General features: G+C 53.6%; 6 protein-coding genes across 6 annotated transcripts; 3 read left to right on the top strand and 3 right to left on the bottom strand.

Moving 5' to 3' along the window:
- Positions 1 to 256: 256 nt before the first annotated feature.
- NUU61_003725 (TFIIIC subunit 6 family protein) lies at positions 257 to 1204 on the top strand (the record flags this gene model as incomplete). Its single annotated transcript, XM_056654307.1, has 2 exons — positions 257 to 331; positions 395 to 1204. 2 exons carry the CDS (start codon positions 257 to 259, stop codon positions 1202 to 1204), a joined length of 885 nt encoding a protein of 294 aa, XP_056512334.1.
- A 1041-nt stretch (positions 1205 to 2245) lies between these two features.
- Positions 2246 to 2485, bottom strand: NUU61_003724 (uncharacterized protein; the record flags this gene model as incomplete). The annotated part of the gene is made up of 1 exon (XM_056654306.1): positions 2246 to 2485. One exon carries the CDS (start codon positions 2483 to 2485, stop codon positions 2246 to 2248), a length of 240 nt encoding a protein of 79 aa, XP_056512333.1.
- A 3142-nt stretch (positions 2486 to 5627) lies between these two features.
- Positions 5628 to 9095, top strand: NUU61_003723 (glutamate dehydrogenase (NAD(+)); the record flags this gene model as incomplete). Its single annotated transcript, XM_056654305.1, has 4 exons — positions 5628 to 5928; positions 5985 to 8818; positions 8893 to 8993; positions 9062 to 9095. 4 exons carry the CDS (start codon positions 5628 to 5630, stop codon positions 9093 to 9095), a joined length of 3270 nt encoding a protein of 1089 aa, XP_056512332.1.
- Positions 9096 to 9382: 287 nt separating this feature from the next.
- NUU61_003722 (uncharacterized protein) lies at positions 9383 to 10356 on the bottom strand (the record flags this gene model as incomplete). The annotated part of the gene is made up of 2 exons (XM_056654304.1): positions 9383 to 9430; positions 9496 to 10356. 2 exons carry the CDS (start codon positions 10354 to 10356, stop codon positions 9383 to 9385), a joined length of 909 nt encoding a protein of 302 aa, XP_056512331.1.
- Positions 10357 to 11507: 1151 nt separating this feature from the next.
- On the top strand, positions 11508 to 13694 carry NUU61_003721 (threonine/serine exporter family protein; the record flags this gene model as incomplete). Its single annotated transcript, XM_056654303.1, has 1 exon — positions 11508 to 13694. The coding sequence occupies one exon, from the start codon at positions 11508 to 11510 to the stop codon at positions 13692 to 13694; it is 2187 nt and encodes a 728-aa protein (XP_056512330.1).
- A 226-nt stretch (positions 13695 to 13920) lies between these two features.
- Positions 13921 to 14409, bottom strand: NUU61_003720 (putative integral membrane protein; the record flags this gene model as incomplete). Its single annotated transcript, XM_056654302.1, has 1 exon — positions 13921 to 14409. The coding sequence occupies one exon, from the start codon at positions 14407 to 14409 to the stop codon at positions 13921 to 13923; it is 489 nt and encodes a 162-aa protein (XP_056512329.1).
- Between the last annotated feature and the right edge of the window lie 306 nt (positions 14410 to 14715).

Raw genomic sequence — 14715 nt, 5'->3', positions numbered from 1 at the left:
TATAGAGTCGCAACGTTGTGTGGACTACCCAATTGCTCATTCCCCGAGTCATGATGAATTTTATAAACATGTCTCCACTGAATGACCATGCCATAAACGCCCAAATATCATATTTATCATCCCATGGCCAATTCTTCCCATGCTCCCTCCAAAGTGTTGATTTAACTGCATCCGGCCTCACGTGGACCGCTTGTGGGCGCTGACTCATCCCAAGCTCTTGAGCTTCCATCCTTCGACATCATCCAAATCATGGACTATGGATCCCCTCGGCATCGATATGGACTCGGATGGGGATGAATATGAATACGAGTATCATGCAGATGAAACAGAGGTATGTAACAGCTGCTTTGCCCTCCGTGTATCTTCGAAGTGCACGACTGACCCGCATCGCTAGACCTTCTACCTGAACCTGGACCTGTCATCCCACCACGGACCGGTGCGACCGCCCCGTCGTCGCCAGGACCCTGCACAGCAGACCGACGAGATATCCGCCCTTGCAGAAGGGAATCCAAATGCCAATCCGAGCACCGATGCCTTCACGCCTCTCGACAGTGCAGAGACACAGGCTCTGCCCAGCGAGCGAATCCAGATCCTCGGCCTCCACACGTGCAACCCGATCGTCTCATACTACAACCAAATCTTCAGTTGCTCTTGGGCCAATCAGATCGGCACCGAATTAGTCTTTGCCCATCCCGACTCAGACCCGGACACAGACCACCCCACTCCACCTCTGCAGCAGGGTCCGGCATTTGAGCTAGTTGCCGCCAACAGCGTCAAGATCCTTGGTCGCAAGGCGAACATCACCTCCAGCTCTGGCCCGGGATTGGTCCAGGACGCTGGTGAAACCAATGCCAGCTCTGCTCCTGCCGAGACGATGCACTCTCCGGCAGCTGGGATCCCTCGTCGAGGAGCAGGGCCGACACACCAGGCGCAGTTCATCCAGCGGCTCCAAAGCATTAAAGCTGACAAGGGCGAGACGGATCAGGTGCGCACGATTGTGAGCGCACGGCGCAATGTGAATGTTACAGAGCGACTGGGTGGCTGGGCCAAAACCGAGGCGCAGATCGCAGAAATCCAGCGACTCAACGAGCGGGCGTCCCGGGGCGACATGGAGGCTTGGAGGGCTCTTGACCAACTTACTCAAGACACCAACCCGCATGAATCGGCATCTCTCTCCGCCCGGGAGAGTCAGTCTCCATCTTGAGTAGGTGGATCGACACTGAAGATGTCAATATCCCAGAAAATGAGATCTCCACCGCCTCGACTCTGGGCTGACTAGAGTTGGTCACTATCCTCCCGAAATCCCGAACCGAAGCAATTCCGGTATGACTTCATAGCCGAGTCGCGCTGTCACGTGTACTATTAGAACCGAGGGCCGGCCGAGCGTACACAGCTTCAAAGAAGAAAAGAAAATCTCTGCAGTGATTTTCACGCGGCTCCAAGACACCTCAGGATCGCGGGCGCCCAAAAAAAAAGCCCGCAGGATCAACGGGGCATCAATCCTGCCCCACCCAGGTGTTCGCGAACGACGCGCTGAGTCTTGGATTATTGGCGCGCTTCCACATGTTGAGATGAACTTGTTTTTCCCTTTCTGACCTGGTCACGTCATTTTATTGCTTCGATGTCCTTGTACACATGCTGTATCTCTTGGCTACCAATCCTCCAGATCATCTTTTATTTTTGAGCCTTGTGCGACTACCCAGTTGCCGGCTGTGCCACCGGCACTGTTGCCCCGTGGAATCCTGTGTTCACACCGAGGATATCGATGGCAACTTTTTGTCTGTGACGTCGTGATCGACGGCCCACATGCATCTAAAACGTTGGGACTTGGCTGCAGGAGGATTGATCGAAGGACTTGCAGGTACCTTATCTTTCAATTACAAGATACCATCCACAACTACAAGATTCCTCTTGAATACAAGTTAGAAGTAGATGTATGGCCAAGGATCACATCTTGATTATTCGTCCAATACAAAGAACAAAACCTTAGAAAGAAACCCAAACTCCGAGAATTTTGTGTAGACCGATATCCCAGGAAATAAAACAAGTTGAGAAAAAGATGCCCACGCCGCCATGCACGCTGAATCGAAACCAAATCACAGTCACGAAGGGTATGTGATATGTAGAAAACCGCAATCATTCAAGTTGAAGCTCTTCTCAGGCAGCAAGGCCCAGATAAGTCCCGATGAATAAGGAGATAAAGTTGGAAAATGGTGGTACAAGAAAGATTGTAAAAGAGAGTCATTCACTCGAGGTTGAGGTTCGGGATGTTCTCGCGGTCAATCTTTCCGGGCACCTTGCGGTCCACGGCAAACGAGACGGGCGAGGGCGGCGGCGCAGGAGGCATGCCGTCGATGATGTTGGCGCGCAGCTTAGCGGGCTTTTCGTGCGCGGCGGTCATGATGGCGCGGGAGATGTCCTGGGTGAAGGTGCTGGTGGGGGCGATGGAGGCCGGGATGCTGGTTTTGCAGGTTGTGGAGGCCATAGTGTTGAGAATAGTAATAGTTGTGGATTGGAAGAAGAGAGAGAAGAGAGAGTGAATGGGATGGGATGGGGAAAGTATTTGTATGTGGTCCGTTGTTGGTTGACGGGTTGTACCTCGGTAGAGACGGAGAGAGGGAGCTTTGGCCTTGGGGAGGTTTTCTATGAAGAGCTATTTGTCTGTGTTAGTGATTGATGCGTGTGTGTGAATGAATGCCGTATATAGTTTCCTCCGGGACTGCCCGAGTATCGGAGCTGGGAGGCGATATAGGCAACTCACATGGAAGAGAAGACCCGAGTCAGGATGGGTGATGTAATAGAGATAGAACAGAAAGTTCTGGAGTGAAAATATCAACCAGAGCAAGGTGGAAGTAAAGAGTTGATCAATAATAAGGAGGTTCGAGGCGAGAGTAAGGCGTGTTTGTGAGTATAGATAGAGGAGCAAAAATCACTTCCACCAGGACTGGGTGGTCTGGCTAGTTATACTTGTTTCTGGGAGTTAATAATCAGCCTCAAAATAAATAAATAATAAATAATAAATAATACAAATACAATAAAAGGAACTGCCTGAGGAAGTGCCCAAACGCCCAGGCCCCAGATATCCCTATCTGCCAAGACAGGCGCCTCATTCTCTTCGATCCAACCGGACTTTGCTCGGTAGGGATAAGAGATAGGGCATTCCCCTTACAATTCCCGAAATTACGCGTTAGTGGGGAAAAAAGGGAAAAAAGACTAGAATTGATGGATCAGTTTTATTTTTCTTTTAGAAGCTAGTTGCCCCCCCAGAAGGACCATGAAAGGACCACGGGGAACCGGGCAGGAGAGCCGGCTGCATCGGCAAGGCTCCTAGCGCACTTCTTGGGAAAGAAAAAGAGACCCAATGGCCCCAGCTATCCCGGGGCACGGCGAGAGCCTCGGCATGAGGATGCGGCGATCCTCCTGGATTTTCTCGAACAAAAAAATTGGACCCAACAACCAGACTGTCGGGCTGGCCGCATATACACTTCTCCGCGTTTTGGTGTTGAGTTTGAGAAGGGAGGGAGAAAGGGAGAGGAGCTTTGGGTTGAGGTGGTGAAGATCCTCGCGTCCTGTATAGTATCCAGGACATATATTGACCAGCCACACGGCTCCCTTTCTTTGCTGAACAGTCCCTGGGAAAGAGAAAAAGGAAGAGAGAAAAAGAAGAGATAGGAGATATAAGAGTGGAGCACGCCAGGGGCCGAAAACTGTCTGGGGCACACATCCACCGCAATCCATTTCAGCGCCCAATTTGGCATGGCTGTGGAAAGGATGCGATTCATGTTAATGTTCCGATAGTTCCAGGTCCTTTTTTCTTTTGGGGGGGGGTTTCGTTCTTTTTTTTTTCTTTTTCGATATTCACGGGGTCCTTGGGGATCGACCGGGGATACTTCCCCGGATTCAAGGGGTGCCACATAGTTTGCACTCCAACGGGACTATTTCAATGTAATGCACTCCACTCTGGGGGAAGGGAAAAAAAAAGGGGGAGAATGCCATACCATACTCTCCAGATCTCCGGATTTCCAGATTTCCTGGGACTCGGGTCGCTGCAACATTCCTCGGGGAATGCTGGCGCGGAAAGGCTTCCCCGGAATATGAAATGCAAGAGGCATTCGGGTCCGACCAGGCTGGCTGACCTGACTTCCCTTCACCGCTGGCTTGGCCTCATGTTGATGACACGCCTGGCTTCTGGGGAACTGGCGTATGGGCATATCACCTGAATGACTGCGTATCCAGGGAAGTCCCTTGATCAATCGACCCAAAGCCTTGGTTTTGTTCAATCCTCCTGACCTAGATTTGAGAGGCCCCCAACCCGGGGTGAACACGGTGTCTGTCAGCCGACCAGCGATATCAAATTGGGCTCTCTCTTTCTCTCTTCCCTGTTGTTCTCTCCTGCAGACATGCTGGGCATCTGCAATGTCAAAGTTCAAGTGACGTGGACTTGATGTCCCGGACCTCCCACGTTTGCTTTCTCCAGAAACGTTCCACGGTTGGGCCAGACTCTGCCTGAGGCACTCCGGATCCACGGATTACGTCAACCCGGAACATCCTTTCCCCTTGGGCCGTGCTGACCTCATCGTCGGAAGTGTCTTCCAATCGTCGCGCGTGTTGCCGGGTCTGATGGCCCCCCTCCCTCGGCGCCATCACGTAAAGGCCCCGCTTGGATGATGGCGCGCATGAAACCAAATTCCACTCAAATCCTGAGAGGCGTTGGGGTCAATGAGCCATTTTGTGGCTGAGACCACTGCCCTAGATACCCCGCAACTCGATTCAGGTACCAAATGCCTCTCCGGTTGGAGTCTCTGTTGGCCGGCCCGGGGGACAGTCCACAACATGAACAAACTCTCGGCGACAATCCCCCGGACTGGCCGTAGCGGTCCACTCTTCGTCTGGTTGCAGTAGGGCTGGTGGACGATCGCGCAAAAGAAGACGAATAAGAAGAACGGGTTGAGGCATTTACACCCGGAGTACCGTGTGGATTCGGCGATGACACATTGCATTCCACGATGTTCGACCAAAATCACCTCATTTGCCTGAGAGATTGAAGCCATGAAAAATGAAGACCAATTGTGTTGCTCTGTGGATACAGAACGCTGTAGTATACGCACCGCCATTCGGGCCCAGAACATGAGGCAATTAATGCTATAAAAGCCGTGCCTATTTTCGGCCCACATGACGCAGGATTTTTCGTTTTTTCTTTACTCGGAAGAAGGGGGCGATAATCTCCAATCAGCGTGGCGTGTCTCGGAGTCTTAGTCAAAGAATAGCAAGAAGACAAGAATAATACGATGATCAAGACTTCGAGACCCGCCTAGCATCGGCAACCTTGGAAACGACCGGACTATATAAGAAGAGGGGATTCCCCGGATTCGAGGATATCCAAACATTGCTCTCTCAGTCCATGGCGACCAAGAGGTTCTATTTCTAGTAAGTGAAAAAGAAGAAGAAGAAGAAGAAAAAAAAGAATCTCCTGCCTTCCTTATCGCAGGAATTTGGATCCGGGCGTTGAGGAAGATAAGGGCCCCACCTTGCTAACCGGGTCGCAGCTTTCTTTATATTCTCGATTGCTCGTAACGAGTGTCCTTTTCTTTTCTTTTCACTTTTCTCCTCTCTTCACCCGTCTCACCATGTCCTCTCCCATTCCCTCGTCAACTCCTGTCTCGGAGACCTCCAATGGGTTGCCCTCCCGACCCCAGCCTAAGCTGTTCTCCAGCCAGGACGGGAGCTCCGGCACCGGCACCCCCATCGGCTTCCAGCGCTATCCGCACAACAAGCATCTGGACCATGTGGTGGGCAATGCGCGCCAACCCTCGCCGCAGCCGACACATTTGGGTATCCCCGGCAGCCCGCACCACCGCGTGCTGTCCGAGGAGGACCCGGGCTACATTGCGGCCAAGTTTGAGGGCAAACAGAAGCAGATGGAGCAAGGTCAGGACACTCTGCTGTAATTTGACAGAAAGAATGTCAGACTAATCCCCCCGCAGTGATGGATCAATTGGAGGCGAAGGGCTTCTTTCCCAGTGACTTCGTCGTCTCCGAAACCACCTGGTTCTACAACATGCTGGGGATCGACGACACCTACTTCCAGACCGAGTCTGTGGACGCCATTGTGACGCAGATCCTCTCCCTCTATGCTGCCAAGGTTGCCGCCTACGCTCGCGATGACAAGAAGCTGGAGATCCGGCTGGACAAGGAGGCCGAGGACCATGCCGTCTACATCGACACTAGCAAGCCCGGCATCTCGTCCGTCGATGGGCCGCGCTACGAGCAGCGCATCGACGAGAAGTACATCAACAACTCCAGTGGTGCGAACAGCTACCGTGTCGAGACCTTCCGCTCGCCCACCACCTTGCCGGGTGACAACGAGCAGCAGCTCCGCTGTTACTTTGTGTACAAGTGCCAATTCGCCAACCCCAACCCGTCGCCGAACGAGACCAACATCGACGTCATTGGCGAGAAGCGCTTCCTGCAAAAGGCCACGCCCAACACCAAAGCCCTCTACCAGGAAATCATCACGACGGCCGTCAACCGCAAAGGTCCGGTCATTGAAATGTTCGAGATCGAGGGCAGCCGTGAGAAGCGCCTGGTCATGGCTTACCAGCAGGGCTCGGCCATGGGTCTGTTCAGCGCGCTGTCGGATCTGTACCACTACTACCGCCTGACCAGCTCGCGCAAGTACCTGGAGAACTTCTCCAACGGGATTACCGTCATTTCGCTCTACCTCCGTCCCTCCGACAAGGTTGAGATTGCCACCAAGTACCCGCCCATTGAGGCAGCCATTCACCAGATCATGAAGGAGACTTCGCTTCTCTACTGCATCCCGCAGAACCGATTCCAGGGCCACTTTGCCACAGGGCGGCTCAGTTTGCAGGAAACCATCTACGCTCACTGTGCGTGGGTGTTTGTGCAGCAGTTCTTGAACCGGTTGGGCTCGGAGTACATTTCACTGTCGGCCCTTCTGGACAGCAACAACAGTGTCCACGCAGAGCTGCTGTCCAAGATCAAGAAGCGTCTGCGTACCGAGACCTTCACGGCCGACTACATCTTTGAGATCATCAACAAGTACCCCGAGTTGATCCACAAGCTCTACTTGGATTTCGCCAACACCCACTATGTGCAGACCCAGGGTCCCACCGGGGATGACTTCCTGCCCACGCTGAGTTACCTGCGTCTCCAGGTGGACGAGGTCCTGGATGGAGCGAAGCTCAAGCAGCTGATCCGGAGCACCGCAGTCAACGAGCACGACGAGATGGTCATGACCTCGTTCCGCGTGTTTAACTCGTCGATCCTCAAGACCAACTTCTTCACTCCGACCAAGGTCGCCCTGAGCTTCCGCTTGAAGCCGGACTTCTTGCCGGAGCACGAATACCCCCAGCCCCTGTACGGTATGTTCCTGGTCATCAGCTCTGAATTCCGTGGATTCCACTTGCGATTCCGTGATATTGCCCGTGGAGGTATCCGAATCGTCAAAAGTCGGAACAAGGAGGCGTACAGCATCAACGCTCGCTCGCTCTTCGATGAGAACTACAACCTGGCCAACACGCAACAACGCAAGAACAAGGATATTCCCGAGGGCGGTGCCAAGGGTGTCATCCTCTTGGATGTGGAGCACCAGGACAAGGCGCAGGTCGCCTTCGAGAAGTACATTGACAGTATCCTCGATCTGCTTCTGCCGCCGGTCAGCCCTGGAATCAAGGACCCAATTGTGGACCTGCACGGCAAGGATGAGATCCTCTTTATGGGGCCGGACGAGAATACCGCCGAACTCGTCAACTGGGCCACTGAGCACGCCCGCAGCCGTGGTGCCCCCTGGTGGAAGTCCTTCTTCACTGGCAAGAGCCCCAAGCTGGGTGGTATCCCCCACGATACCTACGGCATGACCACCCTGTCGGTGCGCCAGTACGTGCTTGGCATCTACCGTAAGCTGAACATTGATCCGTCCACCATGCACAAGCTGCAGACCGGTGGTCCCGACGGTGACCTCGGATCCAACGAGATCCTGCTTTCCAACGAGAAGTACGCGGCCATCGTGGATGGTTCCGGTGTGATTGTCGACCCGCAAGGTCTGAACCACGAGGAGTTGATCCGCTTGGCCAAGAAGCGCTCCATGATTTCCGAGTTCGACCTGTCGAAGCTGTCGCCGGAAGGCTACCGTGTGCTGGTTGACGAGAAGAACGTCAAGCTGCCCAGTGGCGAGGTCATCCACAACGGCATGATCTTCCGCAACACATTCCACCTCCGCCACCACGAGAAGTTCGATGTGTTCGTGCCCTGTGGTGGCCGACCCGAGTCCATTGACCTTTCCACAGTCGGCAAGCTCATCCAGGACAACAAGAGTGTCGTGCCCTACATCGTGGAGGGTGCCAATCTGTTTATCACCCAGGACAGCAAGCTGCGCTTGGAGAAGGCTGGCTGCATCTTGTTCAAGGACGCCTCGGCCAACAAGGGTGGTGTGACTTCCTCTTCGCTGGAGGTGCTGGCCTCGCTGTCCTTCAACGACTCCGAGTTCGTCGAGAACATGTGCATCCGCGAGGACGGTGCTGTCCCCGACTTCTACCAGGCCTACGTCAAAGAAGTGCAGGAAGTCATCAAGCAGAATGCCACCCTGGAGTTCGAAGCCATCTGGCGCGAGCATGAACAGACCGGTGTGCTGCGCAGCGTGCTGAGTGACCGCCTCAGTGTGGCTATCACCAAGCTCGACGAGGAGCTCCAGCAGACCGAGCTCTGGGACAACGTTGCCTTGCGCCGTTCGGTTCTGGGTGATGCCCTGCCTCGTCTGTTGTTGGACAAGATTGGTCTTGACACTATCTTGGAGCGTGTATGTCTTTTCTTTTTTGTTTTGTTTTAGCACCATTTCGCCATTCAGTGGGAATCGTACTGACCATCACTCAGGTTCCGGAGAACTACCTGCGCGCCATCTTTGGTAGCCACTTGGCCAGTCGCTTCGTGTACGAGTATGGCAACAACCCGAGCCAATTTTCCTTCTTTGACTTGTGCGTATACCCCTTATCAATAACCCCCCCCCCCCCCCTGAAAGCTGCTAACCTTACACTTCTTACAGCATGACCAAGCGCCTGTCCAAGATCGGACAGTAGTAATCGAGACACGCCATTTTGTTTTTGTTTTCTTGTTCTTTACTCTTTCCCGCCTTTTTCCACGGAAACTTTTGGCTCTACCCGCCATGAACGGAGTGCGATGCCAGAGTATACTTAATGCGGAACTACATCCATTGGTTCCATGACGAATGTATGGTTTAGAAAAGTTTTTGATTTCTCACCTGGTTGAAATCTTCCAATTCTTTTGTCTTGTAGCTGTAGATTGACACGAAAGGTCCATATAAAAATTAATTGAGGTAGAAGGTATCTGGTCTATGGATTCATCTCTAAGACTGGGGAACAAACTCTGATAGGATCAGGGTGATGCTCACTGCCTGGGAACGAGTCAGACAGAATATGAAAGATGTTGGGAATTAAAATAGAGAGAGAGAGAACTAACCAGCAGCAAGTCCACCCCCTCGGCAACCTGCAACTCCCACTGTGCTTTGGACGTTGTCGTCCGGCCCATTACATTATCCTGACGAATATGAACGACCTTCCGATCTCCCATCATCACCGCCGTGATGGTCCCACTCTGTGGCACCACCTTCAATTCAATTTTGGGATCCGGGGGACTGTCTGACCCAGATCCCTGGGGAGGGGATGGCAATGAGCGCGGTGCTAGTGCCGGTTCCTTGGTATTAGGCCTCGTAGTACCGCTTTGATTCTGCGATGAATCACCAGAGCTGGGAGTGGAATTGTAGTATGAGGGGGCCTGTGGTTGGTTTCTCGAAGCGTCCGTTCTTCTCTGCTCGTTGGAATGGTTATTGTTGGTGGCGGCGGCACTATATGGCGGGGGAGGTTCGGGTTCATGAGGGTTCTGATATTGAGGCTCCTCTGGCCGAACCCCTGCCAGGGCATTGAGACAGTGCACATCCATTTTCATCCCTATCCACGGCATTTCCGCGAAGAGCAGTTCTGCTCCCGCTCCCCCCGGGAGCGTCACCGACCATTGCCGCCGCCATTTGGCGCGTTTCAAGTCCAGCAATGGTAATCCGGACGCATCTCGGATCTGGCGCTGCAGCGAGGCACTGGGAATCTTACCCGCGACAGTGAAGAGAATCGATCGCCGCCGCGGACTCGAGAGTGGCTCGTGGGTATGGATCAGGTGAATCATGAAATCGCGCCCGGAGGTCTCGCGCGTAATTGAAAGCGTCGTGGGCGTGTTGGTGACTCGATCAGGCGCAGGCGAGAGCAAGTGGGATGGCCGCAGTGCAATAGGGTGAACGGGGGACTTGAGCAGCTGCGGTTGATACGGCATGGCGAGTGCTTCATGGGCCAAGCCAAGGGATGCACCCCCCTTAGCTATATACTGGTCCAAGCGCGCAATATACTGCAACCAAGCAGCAGCTGTCGGGCGTTGCACTGCCACGCGGGGACATGTCGCTGATCGCCGGGTGGCTTGGCAGGGGGGTTCACTGGTGCAAAGAAATACCTCTCGCTCGAGGTGTTCACCGAGTGAGGAAAGTCATCGTGCCTCAGCCCTTTTGAACCCATTGATGCCGATTCCTGTCGGATGTTGTTTCTTGTTTATGTGAGTGGCTGGAAGGAAGCAATCCGCATATGAGTCCTGGGCTTGCTTGACTCGTCAGTGCTCGATCGTCCAATGGCCAAACCAGATCAAGAATACCTTCAAATCCTTCCGGGCAATTCATTCACAGTCGAGACTGGCAAAGAATACTCCCACCTCCTACTGTTCCTGTGAAGTGGGTCGAGCCATGGCGCACAGAGCCATGTCAAGGCATTGATGGCCCATGGTCCAGAAGAGAATTTTCCCTCTCTAAATAGAGGCCAGTGAAATAGCGAGTTTCAACAGATATCTCAGTCAGAAAATGAATATGTAGACACCTTCCACAGCTGTGTAGTGCAAGAATGAAAACAAGCCGAGAGCAAGTGGTGTACGTAGTGGGGAGAGTTAGTGTGGGAGGGAGAAGCTTGGTTGATCGGCGGTACCTGAGTTCGACTTCGCTTTGTTCCTGGCCCGTACAGCTTCCACAGTTCCCCCCAACAAGACATTGCCAACACAACCAGATCTAGGAACAGCAAGAGGCCCACGTTTCGGTCCCGGGTTCTGACGCGGTCATAGTCTCGACTGGATCCATCATGATCTCAACCTGCGTTAGCGACGTGGGTCCAAGTCCTGAAGAGTCGGTATTCGGTGCCGGGTTCTCCGCACTTTCAAAGATGAAAAACCCCCTGAGCCCTTTGTCTAAATTCACATTTTAATATGAAGAATCTCTAATTGTGGGGTTTCCCTCGCCCTGATCATCGTGCATTGTACGAGGTCATGGCCTGACACCGGCTCATATCCTGAATCAATTGTGGCATCTACAACATCCCTTTGAAATATCAACGACTCGTGAGTTCCGGTCACTTCCGGCAAGGTCTTCTTTTGCCGTGTAATGGCCCTGAATGTCGAACTTACCGGAGGAACCCTCTTCTTCCCCCCATCAGCCCTCTGTGGAGGATTTCGAGAGGGACCGAGACGGGGAACATGGCAATAATCGGAACGAGAGCCCCAACCCGGAGACAACGCTCTGTCGCGAAGAAGCCAGTGAAAGCCTCAGCTTGCCAACTGTCCCGCAGCGGTGGAGGGCAGCGAGCCAAAGCATCCGGCAACGGACTGCCACGCTTGCGGAGAAGCTGGGGCGCCCTCATGAACGAGAGGCAGATGACTTGGGCGTTGGCCTGTCGCCGGAATGGTATGGGGCGACTGATGACATCGAAAGCTTCTCAGCCCGTCAAACCAAAGATGAAGAACAAAGATTGATGGGAGGGGACCCTGACTCGCAGGCGCAACTCTTGGTCCACCAGTTGGGCTTGCAATCTCACAAGCCACATGCCCATAGTCGGCTCATGGAAGAGCCTCGCTCCGGGACGACGACCCCCGACGAGAGCGGAACAGTGACGACGACCCCAAATGGCGGCGGGCTGCTTTCCCATTTACTTCGGGTCTATGCCAACAATCAGGGGGCAGCGAGCAGGATTAGTGTTGCTTCCACAGCATCGGAGACCGACCCAGAAACGGAGACCATTCCCACCAACACCCCTGGCACGGCCACGCCCACTGGGAAAAAAGAGAAGGTGAAGTGGTACAACAATGGGAACAACGGGAAGTCGAACCATCACTACACGGCCTCCTTGGTCCAAGCATCTATGGATATGGGCCGAGTTGGGGTCCCCGGGGCCATGGCACCGACACCCATTTCTCCCAAGGAACGAAAGAAGCAGAAGCGCAAGAGTGCCAAGGACGTGAAGCTTACGGTGCACATTGCAGCTATCCTGGCACGACAGCAGTATATCATGCAGCTCTGCCGGGCGCTGATGAAGTATGGGGCCCCGACCCATCGGTTGGAGGAGTACATGGCGATGACCTCCAATGTACTCGAGATCAAGGCGCAGTACCTGTACATCCCAGGCTGCATGTTCATGTCTTTTGATGACGCTTTGACTCGCACCGCTGAGGTCAAGATTATTCGAGTCGTCCAGGGATTGGATCTGTCCCGCCTGGCAGAGACGCACAATGTGTACAAAAACGTGGTGCACGATGTCATCGGAGTGGAGGAAGCGACCCAGCAGCTGGACGAAATCATGCAGCGCAAGCCACGCTACAACAAATGGTTACTAGTTATTTTGACCGGGCTGGCCAGTGTTGCCGTCGGCCCCTACTCTTTCTCTGCCCGCCCCATCGACCTTCCGATAATTTTTATTCTGGGTTGTTTGGTGGGATTCATGCAGCATGTCCTCGCCCCGGCATCGGCCACGTATTCCAACGTGCTGGAGGTTTCGGCCGCGGTTTTGACCTCGTTCCTAGCGCGCGCATTTGGCAGCATTCAGCATCACGGGCAGCGGGTTTTTTGCTTTTCAGCTATGGCACAATCGTCCATCGCCATGATCCTGCCTGGGTTCGCCGTGCTCAGCAGCAGTCTAGAGTTACAGTCGCATCAGATGAACGCCGGGTCGATTCGGATGGTCTTCACTATCATCTACTCGCTGTTTCTCGGCTACGGCGTCACGGTAGGCACCACAATCTATGGCCTCATGGATCCTAACGCCACCCGAGAGGCGCAATGCCCTGCGGAGACTCTGAATGTCTACGGCAGCGAGTACACGCAGCGTTTCCCGTTCGTGGCGCTGTTCTGTCTGTTCGCGGCGCTCATCAACCAGGCCAAGCCCAAACAACTCCCTGTTACCATTCTCATGGGCGTCTGCGGCTATGTGACGAATTACTTCAGTACCAAGAAACTCGGCGCCAACCAGGTCGCCAACACCGTGGGTGCCTTCACCATCGGGCTTCTGGCCAACCTGTACAGCCGCCTGTGGCACGGCCATGCCGCCGCCGCTATCATCCCTGGTATCTTCACCCTGGTTCCTTCAGGTCTAGCATCCAGTGGCTCCATTATTTCCGGGCTGTCGTATGCCGAGGCTGTCGCATCTGGCAACGTCAATGCCACTTCCAGTGCCACATCTGGCAGCTCCTTGACGGCACTTGGGTATGGGATGATCCAGACGGCGATTGGGATCTCAGTTGGGCTGTTCATTGCGGCGCTGATTGTGTATCCCCATGGAAAGAAGCGGAGTGGGATTTTCAGTCTGTAGAGCGTGATTGAGATGTACTGCATAGAAGCTTGAGAAGAACAATTCATATTGCCAGGTACTGGCCCTAGTCCATCTGCCCAAATCATGTAGATAGAATATTTGAGCCCCTATAGACCGAGGCCCAGTTTTCTAGTATCTTCTAGCAATGTCAATGTTAAATCGAATCTCAGTTAGAATACAATACTAATCTAAATTCCCAGCTCGTGGGCAAGTAGATCAACATATCTCACAGCGTCAACACTGCCCCCACAAACGCCAGCCACGCAGGAAAATCCACCAGCAGCATCCGTATACGGTGCACACTTACCCACCGCTCCAAGTCAACCGAGGCCTTCCCCTTACTGCAATCCTCCACAATCCGCTGCACCGGCCCCGCCACCAACGGGACAAACAGCAGATGGCCCACGGCGCCCGCCAATCCAGCCCAGTAGAAGCTGGTGGTCTGCAGTGCCGGATTGCGACGATTGAGTACCAGCGTCGCCGCCGTCGTCGAGATCGTCCCCAGGTTCAAGGTCAATACTGACCACACGCTTCGCCGGAAGAATTGGTCGAACCAGTTCGGGAGTAGAGTCTCTGATTGCTTGCGGATGCTTGGGGACAGGAAGGCGGAGGTTGTGGTGAGTTCTACTAGTGCGTGCGCTAGACTGCCTGTGCTGGTGGCTAGGGGCGCGATGTGGAGGAGGTGGATGGGGTTGAGGATGAGTCCGGAGGCCATTATGGGTGGTTTTTGTAGAGAAGTGTGCGTTTATATGGATGGAAATGGATTCTGAGGAAAATCACGAAAGAGAAACAGAGAGAGAGAGAGAGGAGAAGGACAATAAGAATAATAAGAACCGGGCTCTGTTCGGATTCATTTCCTCCGAGGCTTACGGGCCGATCCATCAACTCCACATTGAAATGGAGTCTCATGATACTTGTCTTAATCCCAATATCAGATTCTCTATATTCTTGTGTTGGGAAAATGTATGTTATTCAAATTTATCATCTTTGGACATATACAGCAGCCAGGAAAGGTCTGATA

This window comes from Penicillium alfredii (genome assembly GCF_028826965.1).
Source record: "Penicillium alfredii strain IBT 34128 chromosome Unknown utg000005l_segment0_segment0, whole genome shotgun sequence".
NCBI lineage: Eukaryota > Fungi > Ascomycota > Eurotiomycetes > Eurotiales > Aspergillaceae > Penicillium > Penicillium alfredii.
The sequence above is the reverse complement of the archived record's forward strand: the minus strand, read 5'-3'. Positions and strand labels throughout refer to the sequence as shown.